The sequence below is a fragment of the Oryctolagus cuniculus genome, chromosome 11 (genome assembly GCF_964237555.1).
Source record: "Oryctolagus cuniculus chromosome 11, mOryCun1.1, whole genome shotgun sequence".
Classification (NCBI taxonomy): domain Eukaryota; kingdom Metazoa; phylum Chordata; class Mammalia; order Lagomorpha; family Leporidae; genus Oryctolagus; species Oryctolagus cuniculus.
The window spans coordinates 73,194,474-73,218,478 of NC_091442.1; the positions used below are offsets into that span (position 1 = coordinate 73,194,474).

The following is a 24,005-nucleotide window of genomic DNA, read 5'->3' on the forward strand; positions in this document are numbered from 1 at the left end:
AACAGGATCGAATGCTTATTTCATGCTAGGAACTTTACAGCATCTCTCCTGATCCTTACAACAATAGGAAATAAATGCTATTGTTCATCCAGTTTTCAGATGAGGAAACTCAAACATGAAGGAGTCTAGTAACATACCCAGGGCCACACAAACTAAAAATGGTGAGAGCCAATACTCAAGCCTGAGACACTTCTCTTCAGAACCCCAAATCTTAATTATTGTAATAAATCAGCTCTAATGAACCAAAAATAAGAGAAAAAAGAGGAAAGATAGACTTATAAGAGTTAGTATAATAAGAATTGATATTTAATATGTGCCAGACCCTAGGCTAAGAGCCTTATACTGTTATATATTATCTCATTGAATTTTCAGAACAATCCCTTTGCCTTATTGAGGTACAGGATGGAGCACAAAGTAGATGCTCAATAAATATTTATTGAAAGAACCTTAAAAGATAACTACATTGCTTTACTTTTTGGAAATGGCAGGTCACAGGACTGGAGTTCAAAAGCCTCAGCTCCTGGGACTCTGCATTTATTTCTGTCTGAAATTATCTTGTTTATTATTTTGCTTATCTATTATTTGTCTCTTTTTTTGCATGTGAACTCTAAGACACAGGAGCCTCACTCATATTGTTCAGTGCTGTACTGGCAGCATCTAGAACAACACTTGAGGCACAGGACATGACTAGTGAATAACCACTGCTTGAAAGAAGAGAATCCAGCAGAACCATCAGCCCTTTAACTATGGTTTCACCTCCCCTGGTTTCAGCTATAGTTAATCACAGTCCAAAAGTATTAAATTGAAAGTTCTGGAAATAATTTATAAGTTGTAAATAGCTTCTATGATAGTACTTTTTTCTATTTCAGTATTTTTGTTCCTCTCTTACTATGCCTCATTTATAAACTTTATCATAAGTATTTATGTCAGAAAAACCAGTCTATCTACAGGATTTGGTACTAGTCTTAGTTTCAGGCATTCACTAAGGCTCATGGAATGTATTCCCATGGATAAGAGGGCACTGTATTTCTGCCTTTCAGGAAAACTTCTTCCACTGATGCCCAGAGAACTGCTAAACAGAGCCGCTGACTGCTCATCTCATCTATATGCCTGTTTCCAACACCATCTGTGAACTTTCTCACCCACTGGCTCAACTTTCCATTTACTCAGCTAATCTTAGTTGCAGAGCAAACAGAGAAATATTTTTGTTTTGTTTTGTTTTCAAGACATAATCAGAAATCTTCAATGCATGAAAACTCTTCTACCTCAAACCCATTAGGTTGGCTACTATCAAAAAAAAAAAAAAAAAAGCAAAAAAAATGTTGTTGAGGATGTGGAGAAATTGGAACCTTTGTGCACCACTGATGAGACCATAACAAGGTAGAGTTGCTGTGAAAAACAGATCGGAGTCTCTGTAAAAAGTTACAAACAGAATTAATATGTATTCCAGCAATCCCTACTTCTAGGCATAGACACCAAAGAACTGAAAGCATGGTCTCTAATGGATATTTTTACACTCATATTTAGTCACAGCAGCCAAAAGGTAGAGGAAACCCAACTGCCCATGAGTGGATGAATAAACAAAATGTGGCATACACAGCCCATGAAATATTATTCGGCCTCAAAAAAGAAGTTGATTCTAATAGACTCTGCAACAAGCATGAAACTTGAAGATATTATGCTAGATGAAAGAAGCCAACCAAAATGGCAAATACTTTATGATACCGCTGAAAAGGTATCTAGAATAGTCACATTCACAGAGGTAGAAAGTGGAAGAGTGGTTCCCAAGTGCTAGGTTGAGGGAAAAATGGGGAGTTATTATCTAATGGCTATGGAGTTTTGCAAGATGAGAAAAATTCTGGAGATAGGTTGTACAACAATGTGAACATACTTAGCATTAGTGAGGACTTAGAAATGATTATGTTGCTAAGATTTTTGTGTGCATTTTGCTGTAATTTACAAAAAAAAATGGACTTATAAAAAGACCCTTGGAGGTAGGCCATAGACCTTACTTTAAAATAAGTGAACAATTCTACTAAGTCAAATGAAAATGCAGAGTATATAAAAGGCATAGGGATGGAAGATGCCATCAACAGTCAGTATCAGAGATGAGAAAGGACGAAGCATGAGCTCTGCTCTTTTGGACTTCTGATGCTTGGTGTTGCAAAGAACACTCTTCAATGGTTTGTTGATCTTGTGCATATTCTTAAGTGTCATGTAGAAATCTCTATAGAGACTGAGGACCCGTGGGCCTTCACGAAGCCAGACTGATCAGATCAGGCTGTGACTGACAGTGGGAATGTGACAGCGGGAATGTGACAAAATCCCCAGACTCTTACCTGTCCACACGAAGCTGGCAGACAATGCTCAGGGCATCAACGACTCCTTCTTTTTTCAACTGTTGACAGCCAATGGATGTAGCAATGAAACACCCTGTTCTACCAATCCCTGCACTGAAAAGAAAAGAAAAGGAATCAAAAGGTGGGAAGTGGGGAATGACAAAGATAAAAGTTGCTAAGAATATTTTTTAACCTGAAATACAGTTAAGACTAATAACAACAATACCCACTCACATGTACTGAGTGTTGCAAACCTGGCTCTGTGCTAAGTGCTTAAAACCTCTTCTTTCATCTAGTCATAAATAGTAGGAGGAGTGGGGTGGAGGGAGGTGGGGGTGGGAAGAATAGTGAAAAGGCATTGTAATTGTTCAAGAGAGCAGAATTAGCGCCTGGATTTAGGGAAGGTGTAGGTACTAGAAGGGATGGGAAAGATGTAAATACTTCACAAATGTGATTCTGGTGGAGCTGAAAGATGAGCAAAGCGAAAGTTCAAAGATGCTTAGGCCTAGAGGATGGGAAACATGGCAGCACCACGGAGGCAAAGAAGAATGCCAGAAAGAGGAATGACTTGAGGGAGGAGTTTGGTCTCACACGTACTGATGTGAGAAGTCTAGGGAATAATCAAGAATGCAGCTCAGTTTAGGAGAGAGGATGTGGCTGGAGGCACATATTTCCAGGTCACTTATACAGAAGTGATCCTGAATAGACACACTGTCCATCCCGGAGGGTTCTCAGGCATGCTCATCTGCCTTACCCAGTGTGTCTATAAAATAAACCTAACAATCTCATGCATCCACTTGCTCTCTCACCCACACTGTCTGTCTTTCTGCAATTTCAGCCACTAACAGTCTTGATGTAAATTTCTCTCAAATCTACATCTAAACTCCCTAAATTTCTCTGGAACACTTGATGTTACTATTTTGCACTTGCTCAATGTATCTAAATCCAATGTATTTAAAACAGAATTAATTATCTTTTCCCTCAATGGCAGTACCCGTCAGCCACAAGTTTTCCAGCCTAGAAGTCTTGGAGCCATCTTCAGCATCTCCCCCTCTCTCACCTCCCACATCCAATCTGCTACCAATTCTTCGGTTTTCCAACTCTGCTGAGCCTTTGGGATCTATGATTTCCTTTCTATAGATTATGTTCACATTTTCCACATGTCCACTTCATGATCAGCAGAGATAGCATCATGGTTTCCAAGTCTCAAGTCTCTTCTTGGACTAATTCATGACAAATACAGTCACTAGGTTCATAATTCTAAACTAAGAACTTAGTTATTTCACTGTCTACTCAAACACCGTAGCTGGCTCCTATTAGTTAAAGCATAATGCCTGTTTTCTCCCATGCTATCCATGACCTTACAAAATCTGCATGTGACTTTCAAACTTTATGCCTTTTTGCAGTCTTCCTTGTAGCCTATGTGCCTTTGTTCTCAGTTTCATAAAAAAAATGCCTTTTGTTTTCCTATTTTCCCTGCGAATGACATTTTCTCAATCTGGATGCCTTCCCCATCATCTAAAAACTACAACAAACATTGATCCTTTTTTGGGACTCAGTTTAACATTATCCCAATTTTTAGAGGCTTCTTTCAATCTTCAGGGTAAGAATCAACTACTTCCTTCTTGGTGCTCAAATAACATTGACTTCTCATATCTGGCACTTGTTTCCTATTGAATGTGAGTGCAGAGGAATTCAGATGAGAAATGAATCCTTTTTAGCTGAAGTGTCTATAGAGGGTTTGTTTCATTAAAGAAATAGGATTTGAATGGCAAGCATTTGGCTGGCATGAATGAGAGAGAAAGCTCATGCACGACAATGGTTAAAAGGAAAGAATGGATGTGAAACAGAATATATGCTTTGTGACAATAAGTAGACTCACTTGGCCTGAGGAGAAGTTATTTTAGTGGAAAATAAGACGGGGAAGGTACCATGTGATTTTTTTTAAAGATTTATTTGAAAGGTAGAGTTACAGAGAAATCATCCATCTGCTGTTCACTCCCCAAATGGCTGCAATGGCCAAAGCTGGGCCAGGCTGAGTCCAGGAGCCTGGAACTCAATCTGGGTCTACTGCCTGGGTGACAGGAATCCAAGTACTGGGGCCATCTTCTGCTGGGTTCCCAGACACATTAGCAGGGAACTGAGGTTTGAACTGATACTCATATGGGATGTAACATTGCAGATGGCGGCTTAATCCACTGTGCAACAATGCTGTCTCCAGTACCCTAAGACATTATATGGAAAACTAAGAGTTTTGGACTTGATCCTCTATATTTTTTATTGTGGGTAATTAAAGAAGCTTTTTCAGGGGCCAGCACTGTGGCATAGCAGGTAAAGCCGCTGCTGCAGTGCTGGCATCCCATATGGGCGCCGGTTCGAGTCTTGGCTGCTCACTTCCGATTCAGCTCTCTGCTATGGCCTGGGAAAGCAGTGGAGGGTGGCCCAAGTCCTTGGGTCCCTGCACTCATGTGGGAGACCCAGAAGAAGCTCCTGGCTCCTGGCTTCAGATCGGTGCAGCTCCGGCCATTGCAGCCATTTGGGAAGTGAACCAGCGGATGGAAGACTTCTCTCTCCCTCTCTGCCTCCCCTTCTCTAACTCTGCCTTTCAAATAAATAAATAAAAAAAAATTTTTTTTTTTTAAAGAAGCTTGGCCGGCGCTGTGGCTCAATAGGCTAATCCTCTGCCTGCGGCACCAGCACACGGGGTTCTAGTCCCAGTCGGGACACCGGATTCTGTCCCGGCTGCCCCTCCTCCAGGCCAGCTCTCTGCTGTGGCCCGGGAGTGCAGTGGAGGATGGCCCAAGTCCTTGGGCCCTGCACTCGCATGGGAGACCAGGAGAAGCACCTGGCTCCTGGTTTCGGATCAGTGCGGTGCGCCAGCTGCAGTGGCCATTGGAGGGTGAACCAACGGCAAAGGAAGACCTTTCTCTCTGTCTTTCTCACTGTCCACTCTGCCTGTCAAAAAAATAAAAAATAAAAAAGAAGCTTTTTTTAAAGAATTAAATGAAAATTATGAACTTCTACTCCCCAGAAAAATTCACATAAACTTAGGTACCCAGATTTGCTTAAATGAGTTCAAGGAGTTCATTGATCCCTGTGATTTGTCTATATACTCAAGGTTAAGGACTTTTGCTGCAGACAATGAGAAAACATTGGCAAGTTTTGAAGAGGGATTTCACTTAATGAAAGGAGGTTTTAGGAACAACATCCAAGGGAAGTCTACAGAGTGGGCCATAGTTGCAGAGAGGGCATAGGGGAGTAGGGTACATGTGTGTAATTAGACAACGACTTCTAAAGGCCATGGATGAGGTCATAAGGGCCTGAACTAGGGTGGTTGGACAGGAAGTAGTGATTGTGGAGAAGCTTTGAAGGGAAAGCCAATCTAGTGACTGATTAGATATTGAGCCTAGAATTGAAAGAGAGGCCAAAGATAACTGTCAACATTGGATGCCGAATTACTGGAAAAAAGCTCGTTTCATTCTTCGAAACAGTAATCAGAAGGGGAGTTGGTTTTATAGGGGAAATGGCTAGATCAGTTCAGACATCCTGAGAGTTTAATGATTTTGGGTGGGGAACAGTTTCAACCCTAAAACATGGCCAATTAGGTTGTTTTTCCAAGGGTTCTAAGAAGTTTAGGAGAAGGGCTAATGCTGGAACCTGGATAGTGGCATCTGGAATAAACAGATATACAATACATTTCACTCTTAAACCACAAACTTTAAAAAAATGAGGCTAGAATTACAATACAAAAGACTATTTTTATTATTAAAGATATTATTAAAAAGCTATTTTAAGAGACTTAACAGGTTGAACAAAGCAACATAAAGTATTTTGAGAAAATATGGAGAATGAATGATTGGTGATATAAGTGACTTTAAAAATATGTGCTTTAGTTTGGTTTCCCTCATACTGAAAGGAAAACACAGTGGGGAAGACCATCAATTCTAGGAGGTACAGCTGTGGGCATCTAGTGCTCATGTCTGTCTCACTTTAGTACCTCACGTTCTGCTAACAGCGCTGCTTTCCTTTTGGTAAACTACCATTTGTCCACTTCCCACTTCATCAGTTTGTTTCCATCTGTTTTACATGAGATAACTTGACCTGTTTTCATCAGACTTTCCATAGTAATAAATGCTACCCATATAATCTAAATAGATTTCAGGCACCATCTTGAAACAACAAAAAAGTCACTGTGATTTCAAAAAACACACTTGCAATTCCTAGTGTCTATGAAACTTAGACTAAATGAATCAGTATGTTTCAAATTAGACTACTGAGTAAAGTTTCCTGTTCACTGAGTCATTTTTTCAGGACTCCTATTTTGTTTACTGGGTAGTTGCTATTAATGCCCTGAAAGTGTGGCCTCATTTCTCTGTGTATTGTCTTAAGACTCAAATATTAGGAAGTTAACAAATTTCAATATATATTAAATTAATTAAGAAACTCATATCCAGCAAGAAAACCCCACTTCTATGTGCTCTATGACTTCACAAAGACTGGACAGCTGCTTAGGCAGAAATAACAGCTCACGCCTTACCTGCAGTGGACGACCACAGGCCCTCGGCCGTCAGAAGCAAGTCTGTCTTCTTCCACATCCAGCATGAGCTGGAGAAGGGGCTGGGCACTGTCTGGAGTCTTGTGATCGGGCCATGAGGTGTACCAGTAATGCTTCACATGTTGGGTGTGACTTCCTTGCTGAAAATAGCAACGGCCACCAAATGCCTTATTCACTTGTGGAACTAAAAGTCGCCCAAGCCACAATACTGAATGCGTTCTGTCACTTCCATGTAGCGAGCAACGGATTCCAAGTTGCAAAAAGCCTGGAAGATCTGTGACGAATACCCTTTCATCTTGAGAAAACTCCACGGTAAATATCCCAATCTCAAAAGTTTGACAGTCTTGCCTCTGCTAGGTTAGATCTCTATCTATAATATAGATAACAATGCCAAATATGTGTTTATAATATAATAAACAAGGACTTAGGTGAAAATGTAGCCAAGACAGAATGGGATATATGAGGGTATTTCAAAAAGTTTGTGGAAAAATGGATGAAACATCAGTTTATTTTGCATTTCCCATGGACTTTTTGAAGACTTCTATGCATAGATTTCAAAATCTTTTGTAACATAATAAACCTATCTTTTAATTCCATTTTCCCACAGATCTTTTGAAGTACCTTTGTATTATGTTTCCTGCTCAGTGATCATTCCTCACAGGTTTTTAAAAACATACTGAACAGAAGAACGGTTAGTTTAATATTCAATCATGCCAATGCTTCTACACTCATCTAGTATTTAATAGCAAAGAGGAATCTCAGCATTAAATAAAGTAGTTACATGGATCTCTAGTTTGAAAAACTTGAGCAAGGGCCCATGCACATCATCTTGAAACCAAGTGCCCAGACTGTGGGGGCCTGGCACCAGCTAGGCACTCAAGAACATGTGTTGAGGAAACAAGCTTTGATAAGTATCTCCCGATGCCACACTTCCAAATAGAAACCATTCTTGCAGCTCTGCCTCCACTCTCTTCCTTTTTGGGAGGATTCTGTCCCAGCAGGGAGGCTGCTGATAAGATTGAAATCTCTGGGAACACTATTCTTTAGAAGTGAAAATGCCATGGCAACATTGCTCAGCATCTGCTGCCCATGAGTTAAATAGGATAATTTTCTATGACATCATCTGGTCTGGGGAAAATCCCTATAAATGACTTTAACTCTGAGTATCTGAGGATCTCATTAACACTTCAAGCTTGTCTTGCCTCCCCCAGCCACCCACAAGTGTAGATTTTCACCATTTCCAGGCCTTACTTAAAGCTGCTTAGGCCAAAATGACACTACAAGGAATCATGGTACAGTCTCCAGCACAAGCCTCTAGTGGAACACTTGTTAAAGGTGAACTCAGAGATGTTTCATTAATGCAGGTTAGAAGATCACCACATTCTACATGACGAAGTCTTGAATATTATTTGTAGTAACTTAGTTATTTCACATATTAGTGGTAGACAACAATAAAGACATACATGAGGGAATGATTACAGTTTTTCTTTGATCTTGACACTACTTAATTTTTTAATTGAGTTGGTAGCACTAACCAGTATAAATGATTGCAAATTAGAAATATAATCCTCTAACACCATTTACTTTGTAGATAGCTCCGTCAACATTATCTTACCTTTAAGACGAGGTTTCGAACAGTGTAGTTGTCACATTCATTTACACTGAGAACCAGAACTTCCACTTTCCCATATATCCCTCTCTTTTCTGGCCAGTAAAGGACACATTTCTAGGGGTAGAAAAGAAGAACAGATCAGATATTGGTGACTTCTATTAGCTTAGCTTAGGAGTATTTTTCATTCAAACATCTCAAAAGAGTTTTTATTTCATTAATTGAAAAAATTACAATTTTTATAAACTATAAAAATACATTAAACCAATGAATTGTACATCTTCAACAGGCGAGTTTTATAGAATCTAAATTATAGCTCAATAAAGTTGCTTTTTAAAGAAAATGCTCAATTTCTACATATGACTATTAAACACTGTTACTATTAACCCCATACAAAAAAAAAAAAAAAACAAAAAACAAAAAACAAGACAAAAACCAAAAAACCCAAGGTAAAATTTTCCAGAACTCCATAGGGAAATTAAAAACTAAATTAAGAAATTAAGATTTAAATATTAGAGTCTGCCACTTGATGACCAGAAATAGAGGAAATGTTCTCCCAAGATGATTGAGGCAAGTCACAATTTACTGCTTCATCAAACTCGAGTACAACAAGAGTTTGGTAAACTGTTGGATGCCATAGATAAGGCAGGCCTAATGGCCATTCATGCATCTATGATATTATATTTTCCAGGATCAAGTGTCCCCCCCCCCCCCACCGGGGAAGGCATTGAAGTAAATGTACAATAAAATCCTATTTAGAGAGTTTTTATAGTGGATCATCTTTGAAGGGTTTAATAAGAGTCACAATAATTCCATTACAAGCAAGGCAATATAGTGTGATGGTTGAGTGGAGAATTTGACTCAGAAGCCTGGGTCCAAATGTTGATTCCACCACCTAAGCTGTGAATGCATGAGCCAGATCAGTTTCCTCATGATTTCTCAGAGAAAGTACTTAGGAGAAAGCCACACTTTCAGGAAGCACTTGGAATATGTTATTGTTACTATTACTATTATTACATCTTAAAATTTTCTTATTACACTCAGGCACCATTATTAAGAGAAAACAGCAAAACATGAGATTCAAGCATAAATAAAAGCTCATAGTATTTATTATTCTACTTTTGAACAGCTACAAAAGAAATACATACTTTTAATCACATACTTTAATGATTAAGAATATAAAGATTGGAAGTTGAATGTCATTTTTCATTTACTGCTTTCAGTGGAGATCTTTTAATATCGAGGACACTTGTGTGTTCACGTCCTTGTCAAAGGCATACAGAAATAGTTGAAAAAAATTAAATATGTATAGATTCAAAGTGTAGCCAAAGACCACAGAATTAAAGGGAAAGAGTGTACAGTTTCAGAAACACACCTCTAGGGTTCTGTCACACTGAGTTCTTGGACCAACTATTCCACATGCAAAAGCCATGGAATAAGTCCCCTCGCCTAGATGGATCACAATTTCTTGTACGATAAGACAGCTTTATTTCCTCCACATTTTGATCCATTTCCAAAAGAAGTAAATCATCTCCGCTTGAATTGCATGCCACCCAAGATTGCCACTTAATCCGACTAACGCGTTACTGCGGCTAACTTAAAGTCAACATTAAGAAAAGAAAACCTTTCTGAAAATTTCTTAGTTTGTTAAGGTAATCATACTAACCAATTTGCCTGGGTTCTTTCACTGGAGCATCAATTATTTCACTGCAAGACCTGAGCTATTGTGTATCTTAAAACCCATGCCTCCTGGATGATTCCAAGAAAGTGACCAAAAACCTTGGTCAAAGGAAGAGGTGTGCAGCAGCAGTGCAGGAGTTTGGCCTAGGTAATGGCCATGGTCTATCATCTGCCCCATGCAGCAGGACCCCCACCTCCTCCCCACCCCGGAAGGTGGCTCCGGAAATCAGGAGGAAAAGCAGTGAGGCAGGAGCTCACCACCCGACCTGACACCTAACAACAAGTGCGCAGGCTTCTGCACCTACTTGGTAAGTGGAAGCACTGCCCCCTTCTCTCCCAAGCTGGGAGGTGGGGGGTGGGGGGAATTCTTCTTGAATGTTTTTCTTGACTCTTAACCAAAAAAGCAATTGGCAGCCAGCTCCCAGCAGACAATGCAACTTGACTTGTTCATTCAAACAACCTTTAATTAGCACCCCATCTCCTTTCTGAGATACAATAGCTTATTTTTACACACTGCATTCTCTCCCCAATCCCCTTCAGAAAAAAGTAGAGAAAGAGAGCAAAGTGTGGGTGCTTCTGCATAGGAGGTGCGGGAGAGCTGCAAATGTAGTTGTTTTTAAACACAGGTTCATGTTCAATTTCCCTGGACAGCTTTTAAGAGTTTCTTTATTGTGGTGCTAATAGTGATATGAAAGGGGCAGAAAATGCAAGGAAGGAAAACCGCCATCTTACATATAATATTGTGAAACTACATTAATCGTAGGTAATTAAAAATAACACTCTATCTAGCAGATTCTAACCCCAAATTGTTACTTTTCTTCTGCTAACTAGGCTGATACTTTCAGCAAAATTATTAATTCTAAGAATACGTAATTTAGGGGAAAACAAGGTTTCAAAGAGGATTATTTGCCTCTTGTGTAAGCAAATATTTATCAAATCCTAACTGAAAATGAAGTAGGCAGGCATAGAGGTTAAAATCCATTAGGTTTGTCAGCTGGAAGACCATGTCTTCACCACGCCCCTGTGTGACCTCATGCCCCTACCTGGCCACACCTGGGTGCCCACCATCCAATCAGCTTAATTAAACACTCCCCTTTGGAAGTGGGTTAAAAGCCCGGAACACAGTGTGTCCCAGCCCTTCTCTTCTTCCTTGGCCTCTTGCCAGGAGGGGGCTTGCTATAGCCCTGCACCTCCAGGGCGCGTGGCCTTTGGGCCATGTGCTCCAGGCTTCCTGGCCTAGATGCTCCTCCATGTAGCTGGTTCCCGGTGCTCGTTATGAACCCAGATTTACCTCTCTCTCTTAATGAAGCTCTCGCTCTCCTATGCATCTTTCTCACTAAATAAAGGCTTAAAACATACCATGCTGCCTCGTTTATCTGTGCGGGTATTTACAATTCTTCTCTAAATATTAGGCAAGACCCCTCTTGGGCTTATTAATATTGGGGATTTATTAGTAAGCATATGGTGAAATTGCATGGCACCCCAGATAGCACTTCTGGGGATCTTTAAGGGGCCTCATTTTTATATACATTTTATGGGGTCACCTCTGATTTCATATAGCTGGACATGAACCAACTCTTAGGAATCACTGGTTTATAGCAAAAAGCAGAATGTGATACAAAGCAATGCAAACTCATGTTTTGCTGATCCCCTTCCCCTGCTTGGATTCTTCCCTCTTATCCTCACCATGTTAGGGTTAGAAGAAGGTCTAGCTGGTAGTTTAGTTACCTGGAAACAAAATATTTATTTTTAGCTTACTTTTTAGATCCTGTATATTTAAAATTTTGTTCTATGAGAAAAATCAAGCCACTCTAATGTGGAAAGCGGTTCTACATAAACCAAAAGAAGGCGTTCCATTTTATTTGCGTTCTATTAACTTGTAAGAGAAGGATTGAATGGGTCAGATTATCTAAAAGCATTATTATTGTGGTTATACTTAATGTTATAACTTCAGCTAAATATTGCTTTCATATGCATAGTGATTTAATATTAAAAACACTCCCAACATAATACCATTTAATATCTTTCATAATCCTTTGAGGTAAATAGTGAGTACTAGGAAATATTATTTATTTATTTTTTAAAAAATATTTCTTTGAGGGGCTGGTGCCATGGCTCACTTGGTTAATCCTCCACCTGCAGCACCGGCATCCCATATGGCTGCCGGTTCTATTCCCAGTTGCTCTTCTTCCAGTCCAGCTCTCTGCTGTGGCCCGGGATGGCAGTGGAGGATGGCCCAAGTGCTTGGGCCCTGCACCCGCATAGGAGACCAGGAAGAAGTACCTGGCTCCTGGCTTTGGACTGGCGCAGCGCCAGCTGTAGTGGCCATTTGGGGAGTGAACCACCGGAAGGAAGACCTTTCTCTCTGTCTCTCTTTCTCTGTCTATAACTCTGCCTGTCAAATAAATAAAAAATAAAAAAAAAATTTATTTGAAAGGCAGAGAGAGAGAGAGGGAGAGAGTAGAAGAGCGAGCGAGAGAGAGATCTTCCATTTCTGGTTCATTCCCCAAATGGCCTCAATAACTGTGGCTAGGCCAGTGCCAGGAGTCAGGAGCCTTTTCCAGGTCTCCCATTTGGGTGCAGGAGCCAAGTACCGGGGCTCAACTGCTTTCCCTGGTGCATTAGTAAGGGACTGGATCAGAAGTAGAACAGCTGAGACTTGAACCGGCATCCATATGAGATACTGGCATTGCAAGCAGCAGCCTAACCTTCTTCGTCTCAGTGCCAGCTCCAAAATAATAAGATTTAAAAATCATTTTATAGCTGTAGAAACTGAGGTTCAGCTGCTTTGGTGGTGGTGCTGTGGTCTTTGAGAAAATTCTCTCGGGAGCTAGGATGCTCTGAGAAAATACCACTTTCTGAATCCAGCTGTCCACCTTTGATTTTCACACTGACTTAACCAATCCTGCTCAATGACAGCATTGAGCAACACCTCTTCTTCTCTGTAAAATGTGCTGAGGCTGAAGAAACACTGTGTGTCCTTGGTCCACTCTCTAACTCAGCCCGACCCTTCAGTTACCACCTGTTGAGTTATGTGTTCCCCAAGTTGTACCTATACCAAAGCCTTTTATGGCCACTGTACTCCTTATTGAAGCCTAGTACTTTAATTCACTATGACATAAATCAAGGAAATAATAGGGTATGCTGGGCTCAGAGAACAACCACCCAAAGTACAGTGCTTTGGCATATTGAGCAGTCTGAACTCTGGGGGTGGAGGAGCCCCAGAAGCAGCCCCGGGCGCAAAGTCTGCCTTCTACCCAGCCCCCAACTCCCTGTCTCTGGCCCTTCAGTCTCTCCCAGAGCACAGGGATGGGCTTTTTTTGAAGTTCCCATATCTGACTACGGGAAGTTCTTGCAGAAGCCATGGGCCTGTGATAAGCCTCCTCCCCATAATCTCCTCAAATGGGGAGATTAATTCTCCGGAAAGAAGACTACAGTTGACGCCACACCCAGAGCCCAGAGGAACCTTGCCCAGTGCTATTGTCTGTCTGTCAGGGCCACTCATGTCTCCTAAAAATCATGTTCTCTTTCTCCAGAGCTGCCTGTAGCCCATTTCCATCCAAGCGTCTAAATCTCCTTGAGTTTTCAGGCACTCACTTTCCACTCTTGCGATGCTTCCGTGCACGGCGTATGTTTGTATGCCATATCCCTGGGAATCTGCCTGTCGTCAGCTTATTTTGGCCGAGTCAGTGATGTTACCATCAGAGGGCAGACAGGGAGTTCCCTGGCCCCCAAGGGCATTATCAGCCTCAGAGTTTCCCATCATCCTTTTTTTTTTTTTTTTTTTTTGACAGGCAGAGTGGACAGTGAGAGAGAGAGAGAGAGAGAGAGAGAGAAAGGTCATCCTTTGCCATTGGTTCACCCTCCAATGGCCGCTCCGGCTGGTGCGCTGTGGCAGGCGCACCGCGCTGATCTGATGGCAGGAGCCAGGTACTTATGCTGGTCTCCCATGGGGTCAGGGCCCAAGCACTTGGGCCATCCTCCACTGTACTCCCGGGCCATAGCAGAGAGCTGGCCTGGAAGAGGGGCAACCGGGACAGAATCCGGCGCCCTGACTGGGACTAGAACCCGGTGTGCCGGTGCCGCTAGGTGGAGGATTAGCCTGTTGAGCCGTGGCGCCGACCCTCCCATCATCCTTAATGGCTTGGACAACAGAGCTGTCAAATCCCAGGTCAGAGATGCAATGGGATTAGGCTGCCTGGGGTTGCTGGACAGAGTGAGGGCGAGCTGCGTTTTCATTGCCATGATGAGTGCAATGTCAGAGACCAGGCAGTCTTGCTGCTGATATTATGGTGTCTTCAGTCTCTTTGCTCCCTGCACTGAATGGATTCCATTTTGTGTTTTGGTAAGCCGAGTCTTGCATAGGATCCCAATTTCTCTGATAAGTCCAGTTTATGCCCCTGAACCCTGTTGCCCGCTGACACCACCGACAACATCAAATAATGTTTGATTCTATTCTGCCACGAAAGTTGAATATAGCAATGGGTCCCCACTGTCTTCACACTGGGCTGGCCCCTACATGACCCTCCTGACCATGTTTGGACAAACTTTCTTGTTATCAGATTTGGTTTGCTCTTTTCATCCTTACTACAAAGCACGAATCCTCTTCTCCACTCCACACTGATATCCAATTTGAATGTGACTTTCCCATCATAGTCTCACTCCAAACACTTCCAAATTGTCCATTATTCAGAACAAGCAGATTCCCAATTTTTTTTCTTTAAATCAGTTCTAAAGTATCCATCCATCTCCTCTTTCCTTCCTAAAGGGAATGGTTAGAGATCGAAACCTTGACCATAAGCAATCATACACACCATTCTCCAGCCATAGTCGCTTCTTGCACTATAGCTTATTCCCTTACCCCCTGCCCTGGAAGTCAGCTCTAAGACCTCGGCACGTTCCTTAGGTTCCTTGGGCCTCAGTGTTCTCATTCTTAGTGTGGTTTACAAATATGCTTACTGTAAGGTTTAATTTCTAAGCACATTGTTAATGCTCAGGAAAAACTAGTTATTTGAAAGATCAAACAGCCCAGTTTCTAGGTTTTCTATGTATATTTGATGAAGCTTCTGGATTACTTAACTTGAATGCCATTGTTAGCTAATTACAAACAATGAGAATATGTATGTGCTGGCCTTACCTGCTAAGCCACAGTGCCAGCCCCATGTATTTTCATTTTTTATGCATTTAAAATATAACAGAGTACAATTAATGTTTTGTTCTTATTATGTTATTAGAAAATTCATTTTCTCTTCAGATATAAAGTGTGAAAGACCCACTTTATTTTAAAACGTATTTATTATATATGGAGTAGCCAAATTTTCCATTTAAATGCACATCAGATTTTGTGAAACTTAAAGCAGACATGGGTCATATTTAGTCAATATCTAAATAGCAAGAAACTTTCTTGGGATGTATTTAATTAAGCAAAAACACCCAGAGTAGCTGTAAACTGACTTAATGAGGTCATTACTTGTCATCTTTTGCATTTGTAAGATTTTTTCAGGCTGTTATCTACAAATTTAAAAATATTTGTGTTAGGCTATTAGCAATAGTAACTAATATTAGCATAGCACATCCCAATATACAGTTACCCATATGTAAATTATGTTGATCCCTTTCAACATCTTTGCAAGGTACGAAATTATATTTTCCCATTTTACAGAAGGTCAGATTGAGACAGGACCAGAAATTCAACTTTAGCTCTGATACTAAACCATGTGATGTTTGCCCTGGTATCCGATCTGCCTCAGTAAATTATTTCCAAGCAACAGTTATGTCTTTGAAGTCATCTTCCACCACTCTCCCCTTTGCAAGTTTAACTTCAGCCAGCTGGCCTCCTTGCCCTTCCTCAAACATGCCAGGAGTCTCAGGGTGTTGTCACTGTTTCTTCTGCCTTGCGCCAGATCTCACTCCCTCATCTGTTTTGATTAGGAAGCCCGCAGTCACCATCTGATTTGATATTGCAAACTGCCCCCCCATTTCTTTTACCCTATGTTTTCTTTTTTCTATAGAAAAATCAGTGATATGTAGTAAATAACAGATATATAGAATGCTGACATCACTGTATGTAACTATATATAATAGTTATTCATTGTGTCTCCCCCTTTTCGATTGTAAACTCTATGATGGGAGGAATCTTTGTTGGTTTTGTCAATAAAGACACAATTCAAGTATCTACACTAATGCTTGGTAGTAGATTGTGATAAATATTTGTCAATTGAATAAATCCTATACAAAATCAAATGCAACATGAGCTACTGTCTCAGAAGGAAATATGCACTGAATGTCATTTAGGTTAGCTGGAGAATTCCTGATTCTGAAAGTGATGGTACAATTAGACAGGTATCTAAAGAACACACAGGGACCATGTTGTTTCCAAAGTTCACATCATTTAACCAGGTCATTTCACTTCTAGAAAGTGGTCTTCAGGAACTAATCAGAGATGAGGACAGAAAACCAGAAACAATCTAAGTATCTACTAATAAGAAAGTGATTTTTAAAAATAATTCCTACATGAAAGGATAGTTGAGGTTTCTGTTTTGCTCTTAGGCTATATTGTTCAAATTGGCACAGTGTTTTCTTATGCTGACTTATTTATTTCATCTGTCTTAGCTTCCAGTCTTTTAAAACCTCTGATACACATATTTTGGGGACATCACCGTCAAACACAATATGTTTTATGACTTCTGTGTATGATGTGTTGCTTGTTTCTTCCTGGAGCTAGTCATAGTCACAAATACTGTGATAAAAATGTTGACTCTTTTTATTGTTCATTACTCTTTCAATGAAAAAAAAATTCCATTCTGCCTTGACTCTCCAAGATGTAAATATACGTCATACTACTGAGGAGCTTTGATATTTTACAGATCAAAATGATAGTGACAAGTTTGGTTTAAAAGAAATACACAGTAGACTTCACACTACCAGGAAAATGCTGTTTATCAAAAATGTGCCAACTTTCAATTGTGTTAAGCGTCATTGTTTGGAATAGACAAAAATCATTTCCTCTAAAAAAAAAACGTAGGTGGTGTTATCTTTACAAGTTCCCAGGCTTTATGCTTTCATGAACCTTTCTACTTTCTAATAAATAAAAAAGGATTGATTGCCATCTTTTATTTAATAATCCGATACTCTCACTTTTTATAAAAAGAGAATGAACCAAAAATGAATAAATGGAACTGAAAAATCGATTTTCATATTATAATAAATGAGAAGAAATTTTGTTGCTCACAGATTTGATCTCCTTCATTTAGACAAATCTCAAGAGGGTAATTCCCCTAGGAGGAAAGAAGCACTGAGAACAGAGTTCAGGTTGTTCTAAGATGAATTATACTTTGTTTACTGCTTCCAACAACTGAGTTATTTTTTCCTACTGTAAATCTTCTTCATTCAATACCTCTTTCAATTCTTTCTTCCTCTAAAATACCATAAACCATTGTAGGACATCTAAATACTTTTATGTATTTTTATGTACTTTTATGTCTTTTATGTATTTTTTGGTGGAAATTCTATGTCTCTTTAGCTTTAATTTTGTTTTTTCATACTTTCAAAATTGTTAACTAGTTTTTAAAAGCTGCAGTGTGATTTGTAGATACAATTCTAAGAACATAGTGATATTTCTCCTTTCCTCCCCACCTCCCTTCCACCATAGCTTTTATTTTTTTGATCATTTTGATTTTCTAGGTAATTTTTAAAACTATGTATTCTGATTCATGACTTACTTATTCAGTTATTTCTAGCCTTATAAACTTGTCTAAATTCCAGCCTTAAAAGCCTGTTACTTTAACATCTATTTTTGTTGTTTTTTTTTTGATTATTTGAAAATCTTTTGTGTCTTTTTAAATAGTAACATATTTCTTTGTTTGCCAAATTATTTATTTTGTTTTATGTGCTCAATTATTTTAAAAGCCTCTATTTATAATATTTGTAATTTTATTAGTTTAATTTCTTGTAGATCTAGTTCTACTTGTTGCTTCTTCTGATTTTTCCTTATGGTATTTTATTTACCTGTGTGTCTTATAATTTCAACTGTGAGATTACACTTGGCAGAGTTTTTCTGTGGCAATTCTATCAGGTATATGCTGAGAGTGATGCATCTAGAAAGGTTTTGCCTTTATTTCTACAAAAAGTAAAAAAAATGAAACCAACATGCTATTATTTCATTACTCTATCTGGTATTTTCTGGTTTTTGAATTCTGAAATTTCTTGGCTTTAAATAATCAACAGTATTTTTCTTTAAGCCACATGAAAGTCAAACTTAGATTGACTTCTAGTTATAGTCTTATTTTGACAGGCAGACTAGTTATTTAAATGTATGATTTGAGAGGCAGAAAAATGCAGAGAAAGACAGGGAGACACACACAAAAAGAGAGAGAGAGAGAGAGAGAATGCAAGAGCCCACTCCCATCACCTGGTTCACTTCCCAAATGCCTGTAATGACCTGATTGGGGCTGCAGCTAGCAAATCAACCCAGGTCTCCCATGGGGTGGCCGGAACCCAACTACTTGAGACATTAGTGCTGCCTTCTAGGGGCTGAATTAGGAGGAAGCTAGATACAGGAGCCAGAACTGGGTTCCAATCCAGATACTCCAATGTAGGAAGCAGGTATCCACCGAGTAGTCTCAAATCTGCCCCGAGGAGATTCATTTTTATGGTCAACCTTTACACTGAAGGTGTAGCCCTTGCTGGTGCTCACTTTATGTAAAGTCTCATTTGTAACTCCTGGCTCCTGCAAGCCCTGATTTTGTCTCTGTTGCTTACTTGGGCATTACAACACAAGTAAGGTATTATTCTCTGGATTTACACATTTTACTCCATTTTGTCCACTGGAATTTCTTTCACTTTTTGCCCAAGCTCTGCTATGGGTGCTATTTTTTATTTGATCCACTGGAACTGACTTTGTAGTGGGAGTTTATCCCAGGCTCCAGAGTCTGCCATGTTACATAAGTTCTACACACGCATGCAGACACGTATGTACACAGAGAACACAGCTTGTAAACTTGAACAGTCTCTCCCACTGTAAAGGTAAAATGTCATATATGTCAAACAGCTGTGCAGGAATTGTCACAGTCTTGATGTGTTGACAGAATGGCACTGGGTGTGAAACAACTGAAGAGTATTAGTGGCTGCGCCACCTCCAGCTTTATAGATCAGATTCACAGAAATGCACTTATTAGTAAGCTACACAGTGAATTAAGAATGCAACTTCATCTGTTGGCCACAAACAGACTTGGGTTCCAAAATTAAATTTCAGAAAAACACATTTCATCTGTTGCAGCCGAAATGGAAACAAAAAAGGGCAAAGTTTGAAAAACTTACAAATTGCTTTCCGGTTAGCATGGATTCTATCAGGCTTAATTCTATCTAATTAAGAGCAAGATTATACTATACTCAGTGCTTATAACTCACAGAAAGACACAGGGAAAGCTCAGTGTTTCTGAAGTCTTGTGGATCTGGTAAAAGCCTCATGTAGTAATTTTGACAAGAAAAAAACATAAATGCTAAAATGCTGAAGTCAGACTCTAAATTATCCCAATAAGATGCACTAAAACATAAGCAGTGGGTAGGATGGCAAACTTTAGTAGTTACACACTTTTATTTTACTGATGATGCAAAATACAGAATAAGTATTGTGAAAGCTTGATCCTTAGCAAAGACTACTAATATGGAAATGGAATCTGATTTTTGTCTCTTTATTGAGTTTCTTATTATGAAAATATTGAAAGAGTTGCTTGGTTATTATAACTTCCTCCCTTTTCCTCTCCAGATCTCACTTTGTTTAAATGTGGTTCACCGTGGCCACCCTATTTAATGGCACAGTCAACTCTTTCTCCCCCAGCCTCTGTCTCTAGGCCAGCATATTTAATGCACTTGTCCTAGTCTACTGTTTCCCCCTATGGCATGTATCCCCTCTAATAGACTACATTATCTATGAATTTACTATGCTTATTTCTTGCTATTTATCTTCCCCCACTAAAGAGCTAAGATATGCCAAGGGCAGGGATTTTGGTATGTCTTATTTACTAATATATTTATCTCCAACAACCAGAATGACATCTGTCATGTAGTAGATGCTCAAAAATTCCTTTGGATATGATGAATGATTTTTTACTTCTCTGGGAATAAATTAGGCTGAAATTCATGGCCCCTCATTTTCTTACTGAGACATGTAGATACAAATGAGGTATGTATCTACCAGGTATACTGACTTGTCTAAAAGAAGTTGCCATTCATAGGATAATATCAATTTTCATTATTAGGAAATGTAAAAGGATCAAGTCTTTAAATGTCCAAAAGCTTCCATTTAAACAAATCAGTTATATGTACATGGTGATTTTCCTTATATAACATCTCTTCTATAGTAATAGGACATGGGTAATATTTAGAACTTGACTGAAGATCATACCTCATTTTTTTCTTTGAGTTTGGTGATCATAACAATCACTGGGCTGTCTTCCTGCCAAATCATCTGCCAGAAGTCATTCACAGTGTTGATCATGGGGCCCTGTGTGGCAATAAATGCTTTCTCCTTGCCACTGTAGCCCTGGTTGAAGTAAAGAGACAAAAAATATTGGCTTTAAGTTCATTCCGTGCAGTGAATGTGTAGGGAAAAGATCTTTAGCGCAAAAAACCGAGCTCCCTGATAGCAACAGTCAGTGTCAGGTTCACTGACTGTAGCCCCAAGTTCACATGGTTCTTCTTTCCAGTGAGTCAAGTACAGCCTATGGTAGGAGGTAGTTAATGCTCAGTCCTCATCAGAGCATCTGTGTAGGGCCATAGACTCATATTAAGGGTGGACTCACCACTAGTGTTGAGTGTGACAATGACAACAACAACAAACCTCCAGTGAACAAGTTAAATCAAACTTAATCTACTCTAAAAAAAAAAAAAAAATTCCAAATAGTAAGCTGACATGCTCATCAGGAAGAAATTTATATTTATTTACTTACCCTAATATAATTAGCATTAATATAGGTGCTCAATGAGTCAGTTACATTTTTGGGTCTTAAACATACTCTGCTGAGGGGATCTAATGAAGAAAACAAGAAAGAATGCATTAAATAGATGGACTCATTTTAAAGTTCCCCATAACACTAATGATCAGTAAGGAGTGCACTGTTAATTCAGACTAATGTTCATCTCTGGTGTGTGTGTGTGTGTGTGTGTGTGTGTGTATGTCCACCTCCTGACCCACCTGCATTTATTGAAGGAAATGTGTACCCCATCTTGATACTTGTTCCTGATACCAATATCACTCACAAGCTTTAGATAATGAGTTTCTACGAATGCCATTTCTCATGGAGCTCTCTGATTCTCGACCTTATTGTTCACTTGCTCACTTTCTCTTCTTTCTTGGATTTGGAATGTGCACCAGGTTTCCCCAATCCCATTGCTCCTCTGTCCTCCCATTTCTTCCTATGTTATTACCTTCTTTCATTTCATGTACACTTCCAGGCCTGGCCTGGCCTTGCCAGCTCGTGTCCTGGCCAGATCCTTGATCTCTCAAGGTGAACAATTCATTATGTGCCTGACACTGTGCTGTCAGGACTGGAGGAAAAGGTGGCACCAACCAGGGAAACAGAGAGAGTGCAAAGAAAAATACAATTCATTTCAGTGAGTTCTCAGTCTGTTCATAAAATAACTAATTGCCTATTAGATGTCACACTCTGGCTTTACACATATTATGTCATTTGATCTTCATAAGCCTTTAGGAAGGGTATGTAAAATAATGGGCATTCCTTCTCCATTTTTCAAACAAGAAACAGAGAGGTTACATAATCTGTCCAAGAGTATACTGCCAGGAACTAAGTAATGGAGTTGAATCCATGTTGCCTAACCCTAGAGAAATCTTTAGCCCCTAAGCTATGCTGCTTTTCTACTGCTAAGATGCACACATAAGCTGGCAATCACATACAACATACTATATCTTTAGTTTCCTTCTCAAGCGACAGACAATTAAATGCCTTTCAGAATCCTTTCTCAGTGACAGGTGGAGTAAAGACAGAGGTGCAGCAAAGAAACACCCATTCTCCTAGTCCCAGAACTTATAATAAGTCACCAGTCACCATTTTTATAGTTCCAGGCCAAGTGAGAAAATCAAAGAGGAGGTGAGGTCAGAGCACCAGAGGAAGAAAGTTAAATAAGATATAGAGGTACCTCAAGAAGTTTGTGTCCAAGTGGAATTAGAAGATAAATTTATTTTGCTGCAAAAATATTTTTGAAATCCATATATAGATTTTTCATATATACATTCCTATGAACTTCTTAAAGAGCCCTCAAGCATGTGAATGAGAGTTGGAGATACTTAAAAAGCTAAAAGAACTTAGCATAACCGGTATTTTAAAAATTAATTTGATATAGAGAGTAAGCAAGTGAGTACGAGAGCACTGCTCTTTTATATTGGTTCATTCCTCAAATGCTTGGTATTTTGAAACTCAATTCAGGTCTTCCATATTGGTAACAAGACCCAACTATTTGCATTACAATAAACTTTTTATTACATTTTCCATAATTTTTTGAGGTACTCTTTCATTATTGATATTAAAGATAATAAAAGCCTTAATTAGTTTCAGAAAAATGACTAACCAGTAATAAGGACAGAAGGTGCAAAAAAATAAAGCAACAAATTCTTTGACATACCTTCTTAAAGAAGGTTGAGAATAGTCCCCCCACCTTGAGTGTGGGCAGGAAATAACGACTTCTAATGAGTAGAATATGGCAGAAGGGATGGTTTGTGACTAGGCTGTATAAGGCATCAGAATTCCCTCCTTGCTCTCCCTTTTAGGCTGTTTGCTCTAGTGGAAGCTACTGCCATATCTACAGGGTACTCAAGCAGTGGAGGAAAGGGCCTCATGGTGAGGAACTATGCTGATTTCATTTCCCTTGGTTAAATTCCCAGGAGTGGGATGGCTGGGTCATATGGTAGGTCTATGATCAGATTTCTGAGGTAGCTCCATACTGTCTCCTACAGTGGCTATATTAGTTTACATTCCCATCAACAGTGGATTAGAATACCTTTTTCCCTACATACCTGCCAGCATTTGTTGTTTATTGATTTCTGTATAAAAGCCATTCTAACTTGGGTGAGGTGAAACCTTATTGTGGTTTTTATTTGCATTTTCCTAATGGCTGGAGATTCTGAGCATCTTTCCATGTGTCTTTTGGCCATTTATATTTCATCCTTTGAAAAATGCCTGTTCATATCCTTATCCTGTTTCTTAACTGGATTGCTTGTTTTGTTGTTGAGATTCTTGTGCTCCTTCTATGCTCTGGTTATTAATCTTTTATCAGATGTATAATTTGAAAGTATTTTCTCTCGTTCTGTCAGTTGCCTCTTTACTTTGTTGAGTGGCAGTTGCTCAGGTTCTTTCATGATATTTCAGTTGAGAAGCTGGCCAGGGCTGTCACTGGTAGAGTTTTAACTAGCACTGGAAGATCTCTTCTATGAAGGCTTGCTCACATGGCTAGCGTCCAGAGGCCTCAGTTCCTCCCCAGGGGGCCCTAACATCCACTGTTTCCTTTGCTGTGCAGAAGCTTCTTTGCTTGATGTAATGCCATTTGTCTATTTTTGCTTTTATTGCCTGTGCTTCTGGGGTCCTATCCAAGAAGTCTTTGACTATACCAGTGCCTTAGATTGTTTCTTTTTATGTTTCTCTTTAGTAATTTGATGGTTTCAGGTCTTAGATTTAGATCCTTGATCCACTGTGAATTGATTTTTACATAGGGTATAAGGTAGGGTCTTGGTTTATACTTTTTTTTTTCTTTTCAACTTTTATTTAATAAATATAAATTTCCAAAGTACAACTTTTGAATTATAGCAGCT

General features: G+C 39.5%; 1 protein-coding gene across 6 annotated transcripts in view; it reads right to left on the reverse strand.

Moving 5' to 3' along the window:
• The window catches only part of PTPRR (protein tyrosine phosphatase receptor type R), a 288,370-nt gene that overhangs the window by 12,677 nt on the left and 251,688 nt on the right, over positions 1-24,005 (reverse strand). For all 6 annotated transcript variants that reach the window (XM_008256786.4, XM_051845666.2, XM_017341983.3 and 3 more), the window contains 5 exons: positions 21,133-21,212; positions 20,589-20,726; positions 8,510-8,620; positions 6,877-7,034; positions 2,340-2,453 (listed from right to left, as the gene is read on the reverse strand). In XM_008256786.4, coding sequence (XP_008255008.3) covers positions 2,340-2,453; positions 6,877-7,034; positions 8,510-8,620; positions 20,589-20,726; positions 21,133-21,212 — 601 coding nt within the window. The remainder of the gene's footprint in view (positions 1-2,339; positions 2,454-6,876; positions 7,035-8,509; positions 8,621-20,588; positions 20,727-21,132; positions 21,213-24,005) is intronic.